The following is a 12,287-nucleotide window of genomic DNA, read 5'->3' as shown; positions in this document are numbered from 1 at the left end:
CGTGGAGCTGCTGGAGAGAGCCCAGAGGAGGCTCCAGGATGGGATCTGAGGGATGGAGCAGCTCTGCTGGGAGGAAAGGCTGGAAGAGCTGGGATTGCTCAGCTTTGGGAAGAGACCAGAGGTGACCCAACTGTGGCCTTGCAGGACCTGAAGGGGCTACAAGGAACATGGGGAGAGACTTTCCCCAAAGGATGGAGTGCCAGGACAAGGGGGAACGGGTTCAAACTGACAGGGAGGAGGTTTAGATGGGATATTTGGAAGGAATTCCTCCCGGTGAGGGTGGGGAGACCCTGCGATGGATTTCCCATAGCATCTGGGGCTGCCCCATCCCTGGAAGTGTCCAAGGCCAGGTAGGAAGGGGCTTGGAGCAACCTGGGACAGTGGGAGGTGTCCCTGCCCATGGCAGGGGGTGCAACGAGATGAGTTTTAAGGTCCCTTCCCACCCAAACCATCCTATCGTTCCACGATTGGACATTTCACACCATGGCTCAGTCAGAGACTCATTGACTGCCAGGATCAAGAAATCCATAACAAAAGAAATCGTTCATGCAATGCAGGTTCTTTATTGTGGATGAAGAAGGCCGTAGGCAGTGTCAGCAAGAGACAAACCAGCACAGCTACAGTGCACTGGAAACACAAAAATCCTAAGGCAGCAGCAAGGCACAACCCAGGGCTCCACCCCAGAGGTTCCCCCTTCCCAGGGTGGGTGGGGAGTCTCGGAGCTGGGCAGAGCAGGGCAGACCCTCACCCGAGGGTCAGCACAGCTGGGTGGGATGGCAGAGAGGGGGGAGCTGGTGGAGGCAGTGCTGGAAACCCCAAAGGCACCGGCTGAGGGGCTGCAGGGTCACCCTGGCAGGTGATGGGGACCCTGCAGCTCCCGGGGCTGCTGGGCCACCCCTCAGCAGGGGCTGCAACTTCATCCTGGCTCAGGTGGCAGAAGACAGGAGGGGCTGGTGGTGGAGCCCATGGGCAGAGGCAGCACTGAACTCCAGGGAGATTTGGGGTTTAGCAGGGCCCACAGCCACCCCCGAGGGACCGGGAACCACGGCCCCAGCCACCACAGGCTCCATAACCCCCATAGCCTCCAAAGCCTCCAAAGCCTCCAAAGCCCCCGTAGCCCCCATAGCCCCCGTAGCCGCCACGGCCTCCAAAGGAGCCACCAGAGCCGCCTCCAACGAAGGGAGCTCCGGCCGAGCCCACAGAGCTGTGCTGCGGGAAGGAGCTGAGGATGGGCCCGGGGAAGGTGACCACTGAGGCCGGGGGCTGGATCACCACCGTGGAGTCAGGGCACTGCCGCACGCAGGGCTCGTTGCAGGTGTCAGCCAGAGGGGCCGGGGTGGCCACCCCGCAGGAAGGGACACACAGGCTGGAGCAGGACATCCTTTGGTTCAGCAGGGAAAGCTGCAAGACAAGGCAGAGCCACGGCTCAGGCCAAGGACTCATCCCAAATCCCTGCTGGCTCTCTCTCCCACCTGGAGCCTGTGTCCCAGGACACGCTCTCGAGCATCCCCGGCATTCTGAGCAGAACCCCTTCCACAGCAAAAAAAGGCTGCTGAAATCTCTTGCTCCCTCACCATCCCTGGGTCTTGCCTGCCCATGGGAATTAAGAAAAACTCCCACATCCAAATCACCAGGCTCCCAGAGGACTTGAGCCCACTGGTATAACCCCAACCATCCTCACTGTGCACTGCGAGAGCTGGTGGAGCACAGAGACAAAGATTCCCTGGGAAATCCACAGCCAAAGATTCCTTGAGAGAGGCACAGACGGTGAAGGAAGGATGGAGGGAAGACTTGGACTTACCACAACGATCAATGAGCAGAGACAAGTGGAAGAAGCTGGATGGAGACCTGTGGAGCCCTTGGATCTTTTATACACCCCAGAGTGCCTGGGGCATTGTCCAGGAGGTGGTGACAGGAGCCCCAGCTCACCACGGAATCAAGCGGCCAAACCTCATGACACAAATTGCAATGGCAATTACCTCCATCCTAATTGGGGCTAGGAACAAGTAAACGTGCCCTGGAGAGCCAGCAGGCCCTGGGAGGGACAGACAGTGACCAATCACTGCGTGAAAGATCAATTGTTGCTGCAGCTGAACTCAGAGCCCCAATAAAACCCGACGTGTCCCTAATCCCTCACTTTGCTTATGCACGAGAGTTTTGGGCATCATTCAGGAGTGCTTTGAAATCCTGGGCACAGCCAGCACATCTCTCATTAATCCCTTTTACAGGCTGCTAAATAGGGACGCCGGGAGGGAGAAGCCATCCCACCCACTGAAGGCGCATCCCACAAACGCCAAACGTGGCCCCATCCCGGGAAGGGCAGGGGTGGTCACAGGACCACAGAGTCCCAGAGTGGATCAGGATAGAAGAGGGTCATCAGCCCCAATCTTCTGCCCAAGCAGGGTCATCCCACATGGCACAGGGCTGGGCACAGAGGGTTCTTGGAAGGAGAATCCCTAAGGAATTTTTCTGCCACTGGAGGACTTGTGAAGCCCCTGATTCACTTGACGGTCATGCAAAAAGCAGCAGAAATGGGTCCCATGTCAGATGAAGCTTCAACGATCCATCTTGGCATGGATGTGGGTGGGACACGAGTGGGGTCAGGAGCTGGATACCTGAGTAAGGGGACACCAACACAGAGGAACAGGATCAAGAAACAGGATAAAGAAACGCTCAGCTCCTCCAGCCCCGTGCCTGTGAGCTGGGTCCTGCCCGAGCCCTCCTGGAGGGTCTGCATTGCCCAGCTGGCCCCGAGGGCTGGGCCAGGGGGTGTTGGCCGAGCCCCCCAGAGCCAGGCTGACCCTGCCTGTGGTCCCAGGACAGGCCCAGACGGGCACTGCTGGCTCACGGGAACAGCCAGGCTGAAGCTCAGGGTGGCGGGGCTGGGCACAGCCTTATCCCAAAGGCTGCCCAGGATTCTTTGTAAGCGAAGCGAGGGATTAGGGACAAACCAGGGTTTACTGGGGCTGTGAGTTCAGCTCCAGCAGAACCGTGCCTGTCATGTAATGATGGGCCATGGCTGTCCCTCCCATTGCCCCTCTCTTGTCCATTTGTTTCCACACCAATGTCCACAATGAGTGGATGACAGAATTGTCCCATGTCCCTTCACTTTATGAAGCTGGTCAGCGTGAATTCCGAATTATTGGGGGTTTGCCCCCCCTCCCTGGACAATGCCCCAGGCTCTCTGGGATGTATAAAAGGGCTGAGCTCCTTGCAGAGTCCATCCAGCTTCCTCCACTTGACTCTCCTCATCAACCGGGTAAGCCCAGCTCTCCAAAGCCTCTCGGGGATCTCCTTCTGTCTCCTTCCATGCAATTCCTTCCTCACACCTTGGCCTCTTCCTGGGGGTGTTTTCCAGAAGTCTTTGCCTGTCTGAAGGATGTCCTGCTCCAGCCTGTGTGTCCCGTCCTGCGGGGTGGCCACCCCGGCCCCTCTGGCTGACACCTGCAATGAGCCCTGCGTGCGGCAGTGCCCCGACTCCGTGGTGGTGATCCAGCCCCCGGCCTCAGTGGTCACCTTCCCCGGGCCCATCCTCAGCTCCTTCCCGCAGCACAGCTCTGTGGGCTCGGCCGGAGCTCCCTTCGTTGGAGGTGGCTCCGGTGGCTCCGCTGGACGCCGTGGTGGCTACGGGGGCTCTGGGGGCTATGGGGGCTATGGAGGCTTTGGAGGCTATGGGGGCTATGGCAGCTGTGGGGGTGGTTGGGGTTCTGGCGGTTATGGTGGCTGGGGCAGCTGTGGGGGCTCCAGAGGCTATGGCGGCTGTGGGCCCTGCTAAGCCCCAGCCCAAGTGCGGCCTCAGACCCAGGAGAGCTCCAGGAACGCCCCCAGCACATCCCGACACGCCAGCACCTGAAGGAAGGACATCCCTTGGGCCCTGCCGGCCGCCAGAGCTGCGACGCCTCGTGCCCGCTCAGGGCCCCGCTCTGCCGCCTTCCTGCCGCGCTTGAATCCCTGCAGCAATCGCTGCCTGCTCCCAGCACGGCCCCAGCTGGGCTCCCGCGGCTCCGCCGATGCTCCGCTGGGCTCTGCCCACGGCCAGGAGACACGGGGAGCCCTTGGGCAGGGCCCCGCTCTTCTGCCAACTCCCTCCTGCCCTCCCAGAGCAATAAAAGCTGCCTTGCATTGCAATGTTCACCCTGCTCTCGTTTGGTCTTTGCTCCACACCCAATGCTCCGAGTCCAGGGGGGTTTCCAGGTGGGTCCCACTCAGCCCCACTTGCACAAGGCACAGGAGAACACCGGGAGCTGCCAGGACTCCTCCTGCCTGTCCTTGGCCACCCCGCCCTGGGCAGCAGAGCTCCCCTGAGCCAGGCCCTGCTCAGCTCCCTGGACAAGGCCTCTCCCCCTCTCCCTGCCCGGCTCCTCCCCACTTTGGGCTCCTGCTCTGACGCCCCACAAGAGCCCCGGGCCACACCGCCAGGTCCCTTCCCACTCCGGACACTCCCAAAGGGCTGCCTGGAGCCCCATGGCCGTGGGCATTGGGGTGCAAATGGAGGCCCCCCAAGGGACACGGCCCAGCTCCGGGGCTCCTGGGAGGCCCTGGCTCCAGAGGGGAGAGGGAGAACAACCCCCAGCACCGCTCCCACTCCTTTGCCTCCATCCCCTCAAGCATTCCTGCACCCTGGCACCACCTCCTGCTCCCACTTCTCCTCTGGATCCCATTCTCCTTGGAGCACTTCTGGCCCCACCTCGTCCCCACTGCTGGTGCAGAAGCCCTTCCTGGGATCCCCAGTGTCACCCACCCCTTGCCTGGGACGCGGCTCTGCCCAGGAACAGCAGGAGAACTTCCCACAGCCCCGTGCTCTGGGCCACTCCGTGGTGGCCCTTTGTTGCCCTTCCTCACACTGAATTGCATCTCTGAAATTATATTTATCATATTGTTAATATTGGATATATTGGAACTATTGAGATAAATGAATAGAGCACGAAAGAATATTGTCTGAAATGGATCTATATGAACTTACAAAAGAATTTTACTTCCCACAGCCCCGTGCTCTGGGCCAGACCATGGCAGGCCTTTGTTGCCTTTCCTCACACTGAATTCCATCACTAATATTAAAATGTTATTTTATATATTCTGAATATTGGATATGCTGGAATGCTTGGGATAATATGAATAGAGTATGACGCAATATCAGCTAGGTCTGGCCTGTATTAACTTTCAAATAAATATAAATCCAAACCCAGGGAATTGCTGGTGTTAATTTGATATCCAAAATAAATTTTCAGACATATCAATAGACAAGAATAAATGATGTTTTTTGCAATCGTCCCATTGCTCCTCATGTTGAAAATCACTCTGGGAAATGCTCCACCACTCCTTCGGGGGATCCAGGAATGTTCCCAAACCAGGCCACAAATGACCCCACACTCTACACCCCACCCAAGCTGCTGGCCACAGCCACCAGGCCAGGGTCACCAAACCCCTGTCACCTCTGTGCCCTCAGCGGGGGCACAGGCACAGCCTAGGAGGACACAGCAGTGGCCAAGTGTCACCACAGGGGATCCGGGCAGGAGTTTGGAAGAGTTGGAAGCACCGGGAAGAGTTTCTGTGAGAAACTTGCAGCACATTTCCATCATCGCTGTGGGCTTGGGGGATGTCCTGCATGTCCTGCTGCTGGAAGAACACGGGAAGCTGGGAGGGATGGGTTCCCCACGCCCAGTGAGGTCCAACGTCCCCAGAAGGAACACACGGAGCCAACTGTCCCAAGGCTCCAAGAGCACTGCCCAGGGCGATTCCAACAGCCCTCACGGACACCCAGGAGATTGGGGGGAGTGGGAAAAAGGAAGGATGAAGGAAAACCAGGAGTCAACATTGCAATGCAGTAGAGCTTTTATTGCAGGGGGAGGGCAGGAGGGGCTTGGCAGAAGAGCAGGGCCATGGCCAAGGGCTTCCCGTGTCCTGGCGCTGGGCAGAGCCGGGTGAGCAGGAACAGGAGCCCAGGGCGAGTCTCTGGGATCAGGGCAAAAGGAGCCCTGTGGGGATGCTCAGGCAGGGCAGGGACAAGGCACAGGTGGTTTCCAAGCTGGCACGAGGCTTCCAAGGTGCAGAGCCCAGCGATGCCGAAGGGCTTTTCTTCCACATGGCATCGGGTCGGGATGTGCCGGGGTTTCTCCTGGAGCTCTCCTTGGTCTGAGGTCGCACTCGGGGTGGGGCTTAGCAGGGCCCACAGTTGCCGTTGAGGTACCGGTGGCCGCTGCTCCAGCCTCCGTATCCACAGCCCCCGAAGCCCCCATAGCCGCCGTAGCCCCCGTAGCCCCCATAGCCTCCACAGCCCCAACCCCCATAGCCTCCACGGCCTCCATAACCCCAACCCCCATAGCCTCCACGGCCTCCATAGCCCCAGCCCCCATAGGCTCCATAGCCCCCGTAGCCTCCATAACCCCCGTAGCCTCCACGGCCTCCAAAGGAGCCACCGGAGCCAGCTCCAACGTAGGGAGCTCCTGCTGATCCCACGGCGCTCTGCTGCGGGAAGGAGCTGAGGATGGGCCCAGGGAAGGTGACCACTGAGGCCGGGGGCTGGATCACCACCGTGGAGTCGGGGCACTGCCGCACGCAGGGCTCATTGCAGGTGTCAGCCAGAGGGGCCGGGGTGGCCACCCCGCAGGAAGGGACACACAGGCTGGAGCAGGACATCCTTTGGTTCAGCAGGGAAAGCTGCAAGACAAGGCAGAGCCACGGCTCAGGCCAAGGACTCATCCCAAATCCCTGCTGGCTCTCTCCCGCCTGGAGCCTGTGTCCCAGGACATGCTCTCGAGCATCTCCGGCATTTTGAACACAACTCTGTTCCATTGAAATGCCTGCTTAGATCCTTTGCTCCCATCACCCTCCCTGGGTCTTGCTTGCCCATGGAAATTAAGAAAACTTCGACATCCAAAGCAGACGGAAAATCCTCAAGCTCCCAAACACTTTGAGCCCATTGTTATTATCCCAACCATCCTAACTCTGCATGGGGAGAGCATGAGGAGGACACAGACTAAGGTTCCTCAAGAAAGCCCTGAAAGATTCCTTGAGAAAGCCAAGGATGAAGAAGGAAAGAAGAGAGAAGACTTGGACTTACCAAGCTGATAAGGCGAGTCAAGCAGTGGAAGATGGATAGAGCTCTGTGGAACCCTTGGACCTTTTATACATCTCCAAGAGGGCCTGGGGCATCAGGAAAGGGAGTGGTGGCAAAAAAACAGGTAATTAGGAATTCCAGCTGACAAGCTTCATCAGAGAGATAATGATGCAATACAATTATACACCTCAACATCAGGGAGATTGGTGTGGAACATGCCCTGGACCAGAAGGAGGCAATGGGAGGGACAGCCATGGCCCATCATTACATGACAGCCAAGGTGCTGCTGGAGCTCAGATCACAGCCCCAATAAACCCAGATCTGTCCCTAATCCCTCTCTTTCCTTACAGAGAAGCCTGGGCAGCCTTTGGGATAAGGCTGTGCCCAGCCCCGCCACCCTGAGCCTCAGCTCAGCCGTGCCCATGAGCCAGCAGTGCCCAGCTGGGCCTGTCCTGGGACCACAGGCAGGGTCAGCCTGGCTCTGGGGGGCTCGGCCAACACCCCCTGGCCCAGCCCTCGGGACCAGCTGGGCAATGCAGGCCCTCCAGGAGGGCTCGGGCAGGACCCAGCTCACAGACACGGGGCTGGAGGAGCCACAGGGACCTGGCCCCGCTGCTGCCCTTCTGCTCCTCCCGTTGTGCCCCCTCTGTCTGAGCTGTCCCGGGCTCTGTCCTACTGCTCTCCCCATTCCCCGGGGGTTTGGGGTCTGCCACGAGTGAGATCTGCCCCCTCTGCTCTTTGTATGGCTATCAAGGGTAACTGGGACATGGAAATCCCAATGTCCTCCAGAACCTTGGATTGCGGTAATTCGTAGAGATGTTGACCTTGACCTTGGGATGAGCATCTCTGTCTGGCACTGGGAGCTGGTGGGATTTGGAGACACCCCAAGAGTAGCTTCTCCTTTTGCCCAAGCTGCCGCTGCCTCTGTTTACCAGCCCGTAAAAGGGACATAATGACAGGGGTGATGGCATTTCAAAGAGCTGCTGCAAGATGCCGGGAATTGTTCTCTGTAAGCAAAGTGAGGGATTAGGGACAAACCAGGGTTTATTGGGGCTGTGAGTTCAGCTCCAGCAGAACCGTGCCTGTCATGTAATGATGGGCCATAGCTGTTACTCCCATCACTTCCGTCATGTCCAGGACACGTTTTCACACCTGTGTCCCCAGTGAGGGGATGCCATGGAATTATCTTGCGACATTATCCCACTGATGAAGCTTGTCAGCGTGAATTCCTAATTACTTGTGGTTTTTGCCACCGCCCCCTTTTCTGAAGCCTCAGGCTCTCTGGGATGTATAAAAGGGCTGAGCTCCTTGCAGAGTCCATCCAGCTTCCTCCACTTGACTCTCCTCATCAACCGGGTAAGCCCAGCTCTCCAAAGCCTCTCGGGGATCTCCTTCTGTCTCCTTCCATGCAATTCCTTCCTCACACCTTGGCCTCTTCCTGGGGGTGTTTTCCAGAAGTCTTTGCCTGTCTGAAGGATGTCCTGCTCCAGCCTGTGTGTCCCGTCCTGCGGGGTGGCCACCCCGGCCCCTCTGGCTGACACCTGCAATGAGCCCTGCGTGCGGCAGTGCCCCGACTCCACGGTGGTGATCCAGCCCCCGGCCTCAGTGGTCACCTTCCCTGGGCCCATCCTCAGCTCCTTCCCGCAGCAGAGCGCCGTGGGATCAGCAGGGGCTCCCTACGTTGGAGCCGGCTCCGGTGGCTCCTTTGGAGGCCGTGGAGGCTACGGGGGTTATGGAGGCTACGGGGGCTATGGTGGCTATGGCAGCTACGGGGGTTATGGAGGCTATGGGGGTTGGGGTTATGGAGGCCGTGGAGGCTATGGGGGTTGGGGCTGTGGAGGCTATGGGGGCTACGGGGGCTACGGCGGCTATGGGGGCTTCGGGGGCTGTGGATACGGAGGCTGGAGCAGCGGCCACCGGTACCTCAACGGCAACTGTGGGCCCTGCTAAGCCCCATCCCGAGTGCGACCTCAGACCAAGGAGAGCTCCAGGAGAAACCCCGGCACATCCCGACCCGATGCCATGTGGAAGAAAAGCCCTTCGGCATCGCTGGGCTCTGCACCTTGGAAGCCTCGTGCCAGCTTGGAAACCACCTGTGCCTTGTCCCTGCCCTGCCTGAGCATCCCCACAGGGCTCCTTTTGCCCTGATCCCAGAGACTCGCCCTGGGCTCCTGTTCCTGCTCACCCGGCTCTGCCCAGCGCCAGGACACGGGAAGCCCTTGGCCATGGCCCTGCTCTTCTGCCAAGCCCCTCCTGCCCTCCCCCTGCAATAAAAGCTCTACTGCATTGCAATGTTGACTCCTGGTTTTCCTTCATCCTTCCTTTTTCCCACTCCCCCCAATCTCCTGGGTGTCCGTGAGGGCTGTTGGAATCGCCCTGGGCAGTGCTCTTGGAGCCTTGGGACAGTTGGCTCCGTGTGTTCCTTCTGGGGACGTTGGACCTCACTGGGCGTGGGGAACCCATCCCTCCCAGCTTCCCGTGTTCTTCCAGCAGCAGGACATGCAGGACATCCCCCAAGCCCACAGCGATGATGGAAATGTGCTGCAAGTTTCTCACAGAAACTCTTCCCGGTGCTTCCAACTCTTCCAAACTCCTGCCCGGATCCCCTGTGGTGACACTTGGCCACTGCTGTGTCCTCCTAGGCTGTGCCTGTGCCCCCGCTGAGGGCACAGAGGTGACAGGGGTTTGGTGACCCTGGCCTGGTGGCTGTGGCCAGCAGCTTGGGTGGGGTGTAGAGTGTGGGGTCATTTGTGGCCTGGTTTGGGAACATTCCTGGATCCCCCGAAGGAGTGGTGGAGCATTTCCCAGAGTGATTTTCAACATGAGGAGCAATGGGACGATTGCAAAAAACATCATTTATTCTTGTCTATTGATATGTCTGAAAATTTATTTTGGATATCAAATTAACACCAGCAATTCCCTGGGTTTGGATTTATATTTATTTGAAAGTTAATACAGGCCAGACCTAGCTGATATTGCGTCATACTCTATTCATATTATCCCAAGCATTCCAGCATATCCAATATTCAGAATATATAAAATAACATTTTAATATTAGTGATGGAATTCAGTGTGAGGAAAGGCAACAAAGGCCTGCCATGGTCTGGCCCAGAGCACGGGGCTGTGGGAAGTAAAATTCTTTTGTAAGTTCATATAGATCCATTTCAGACAATATTCTTTCGTGCTCTATTCATTTATCTCAATAGTTCCAATATATCCAATATTAACAATATGATAAACATAATTTCAGAGATGCAATTCAGTGTGAGGAAGGGCAACAAAGGGCCACCACGGAGTGGCCCAGAGCACGGGGCTGTGGGAAGTTCTCCTGCTGTTCCTGGGCAGAGCCGCGTCCCAGGCAAGGGGTGGGTGACACTGGGGATCCCAGGAAGGGCTTCTGCACCAGCAGTGGGGACGAGGTGGGGCCAGAAGTGCTCCAAGGAGAATGGGATCCAGAGGAGAAGTGGGAGCAGGAGGTGGTGCCAGGGTGCAGGAATGCTTGAGGGGATGGAGGCAAAGGAGTGGGAGCGGTGCTGGGGGTTGTTCTCCCTCTCCCCTCTGGAGCCAGGGCCTCCCAGGAGCCCCGGAGCTGGGCCGTGTCCCTTGGGGGGCCTCCATTTGCACCCCAATGCCCACGGCCATGGGGCTCCAGGCAGCCCTTTGGGAGTGTCCGGAGTGGGAAGGGACCTGGCGGTGTGGCCCGGGGCTCTTGTGGGGCGTCAGAGCAGGAGCCCAAAGTGGGGAGGAGCCGGGCAGGGAGAGGGGGAGAGGCCTTGTCCAGGGAGCTGAGCAGGGCCTGGCTCAGGGGAGCTCTGCTGCCCAGGGCGGGGTGGCCAAGGACAGGCAGGAGGAGTCCTGGCAGCTCCCGGTGTTCTCCTGTGCCTTGTGCAAGTGGGGCTGAGTGGGACCCACCTGGAAACCCCCCTGGACTCGGAGCATTGGGTGTGGAGCAAAGACCAAACGAGAGCAGGGTGAACATTGCAATGCAAGGCAGCTTTTATTGCTCTGGGAGGGCAGGAGGGAGTTGGCAGAAGAGCGGGGCCCTGCCCAAGGGCTCCCCGTGTCTCCTGGCCGTGGGCAGAGCCCAGCGGAGCATCGGCGGAGCCGCGGGAGCCCAGCTGGGGCCGTGCTGGGAGCAGGCAGCGATTGCTGCAGGGATTCAAGCGCGGCAGGAAGGCGGCAGAGCGGGGCCCTGAGCGGGCACGAGGCGTCGCAGCTCTGGCGGCCGGCAGGGCCCAAGGGATGTCCTTCCTTCAGGTGCTGGCATGTCGGGATGTGCTGGGGGCGTTCCTGGAGCTCTCCTGGGTCTGAGGCCGCACTTGGGCTGGGGCTTAGCAGGGCCCACAGCCGCCATAGCCTCTGGAGCCCCCACAGCTGCCCCAGCCACCATAACCGCCAGAACCCCAACCACCCCCACAGCTGCCATAGCCCCCATAGCCTCCAAAGCCTCCATAGCCCCCATAGCCCCCAGAGCCCCCGTAGCCGCCACGGCGTCCAGCGGAGCCACCGGAGCCACCTCCAACGAAGGGAGCTCCGGCCGAGCCCACAGAGCTGTGCTGCGGGAAGGAGCTGAGGATGGGCCCGGGGAAGGTGACCACTGAGGCCGGGGGCTGGATCACCACCACGGAGTCGGGGCACTGCCGCACGCAGGGCTCATTGCAGGTGTCAGCCAGAGGGGCCGGGGTGGCCACCCCGCAGGTAGGGACACAGCAGGACATCCTTCAGACAGGCAAAGACTTCTGGAAAACACCCCCAGGAAGAGGCAAAGGTGTGAGGAAGGAATTGCATGGAAGGAGACAGAAGGAGATCCCCGAGAGGCTTTGGAGAGCTGGGCTTACCCGGTTGAAGAGGAGAGTGAAGTGGAGGAAGCTGGATGGACTCTGCAAGGAGCTCAGCCCTTTTATACATCCCAGAGAGCCTGGGGCATTGTCCAGGGAGGGGGGGCAAACCCCCAATAATTCGGAATTCACGCTGACCAGCTTCATAAAGTGAAGGGACGCGGGACAATTCTGTCATCCACTCATTGTGGACATTGGTGTGGAAACAAATGGACAAGAGAGGGGCAATGGGAGGGACAGCCATGGCCCATCATTACATGACAGGCACGGTTCTGCTGGAGCTGAACTCACAGCCCCAGTAAACCCTGGTTTTTCCCTAATCCCTCACTTTGCTTACAAAGAAGCCTGGGCTGCCTTTGGGATAAGGCTGTGCCCAGCCCCGCCACCCTGAG

General features: G+C 58.9%; 5 protein-coding genes across 6 annotated transcripts; 2 read left to right on the top strand and 3 right to left on the bottom strand.

Moving 5' to 3' along the window:
• Positions 1–540: 540 nt before the first annotated feature.
• On the bottom strand, positions 541–1,894 carry LOC125318278 (claw keratin-like). The gene is made up of 2 exons (XM_048288876.1): positions 1,802–1,894; positions 541–1,401 (listed from the first exon to the last, which is right to left on the bottom strand). The coding sequence occupies exon 2, from the start codon at positions 1,378–1,380 to the stop codon at positions 1,006–1,008; it is 375 nt and encodes a 124-aa protein (XP_048144833.1). The 5' UTR covers positions 1,381–1,401; positions 1,802–1,894; the 3' UTR covers positions 541–1,005.
• A 1,328-nt stretch (positions 1,895–3,222) lies between these two features.
• Positions 3,223–4,134, top strand: LOC125318271 (claw keratin-like). The gene is made up of 2 exons (XM_048288865.1): positions 3,223–3,259; positions 3,359–4,134. The coding sequence occupies exon 2, from the start codon at positions 3,380–3,382 to the stop codon at positions 3,773–3,775; it is 396 nt and encodes a 131-aa protein (XP_048144822.1). The 5' UTR covers positions 3,223–3,259; positions 3,359–3,379; the 3' UTR covers positions 3,776–4,134.
• A 1,680-nt stretch (positions 4,135–5,814) lies between these two features.
• LOC125318262 (claw keratin-like) lies at positions 5,815–11,937 on the bottom strand. Of its 2 annotated transcripts, XM_048288855.1 has the most exons (3): positions 11,896–11,937; positions 11,777–11,796; positions 5,815–6,637 (listed from the first exon to the last, which is right to left on the bottom strand). In XM_048288855.1, exon 3 carries the CDS (start codon positions 6,634–6,636, stop codon positions 6,157–6,159), a length of 480 nt encoding a protein of 159 aa, XP_048144812.1. In that variant the 5' UTR covers position 6,637; positions 11,777–11,796; positions 11,896–11,937; the 3' UTR covers positions 5,815–6,156. The 2 variants fall into 2 exon arrangements, with proteins under 2 accessions (XP_048144812.1, XP_048144811.1); XM_048288854.1 differs by lacking the exons at positions 11,777–11,796; positions 11,896–11,937 and adding an exon at positions 7,061–7,091 and having other exon boundaries at positions 5,815–6,657.
• On the top strand, positions 8,377–9,349 carry LOC125318265 (claw keratin-like). The gene is made up of 2 exons (XM_048288859.1): positions 8,377–8,413; positions 8,513–9,349. The coding sequence occupies exon 2, from the start codon at positions 8,534–8,536 to the stop codon at positions 9,005–9,007; it is 474 nt and encodes a 157-aa protein (XP_048144816.1). The 5' UTR covers positions 8,377–8,413; positions 8,513–8,533; the 3' UTR covers positions 9,008–9,349.
• LOC125318275 (claw keratin-like) lies at positions 11,030–11,775 on the bottom strand. The gene has a single exon (XM_048288870.1). It carries the CDS (start codon positions 11,773–11,775, stop codon positions 11,389–11,391), a length of 387 nt encoding a protein of 128 aa, XP_048144827.1. The 3' UTR covers positions 11,030–11,388.
• Positions 11,938–12,287: the final 350 nt, after the last annotated feature.

Source organism: Corvus hawaiiensis, chromosome 29, assembly GCF_020740725.1.
Source record: "Corvus hawaiiensis isolate bCorHaw1 chromosome 29, bCorHaw1.pri.cur, whole genome shotgun sequence".
Classification (NCBI taxonomy): Eukaryota; Metazoa; Chordata; class Aves; order Passeriformes; family Corvidae; genus Corvus; species Corvus hawaiiensis.
The sequence above is the reverse complement of the archived record's forward strand: the minus strand, read 5'-3'. Positions and strand labels throughout refer to the sequence as shown.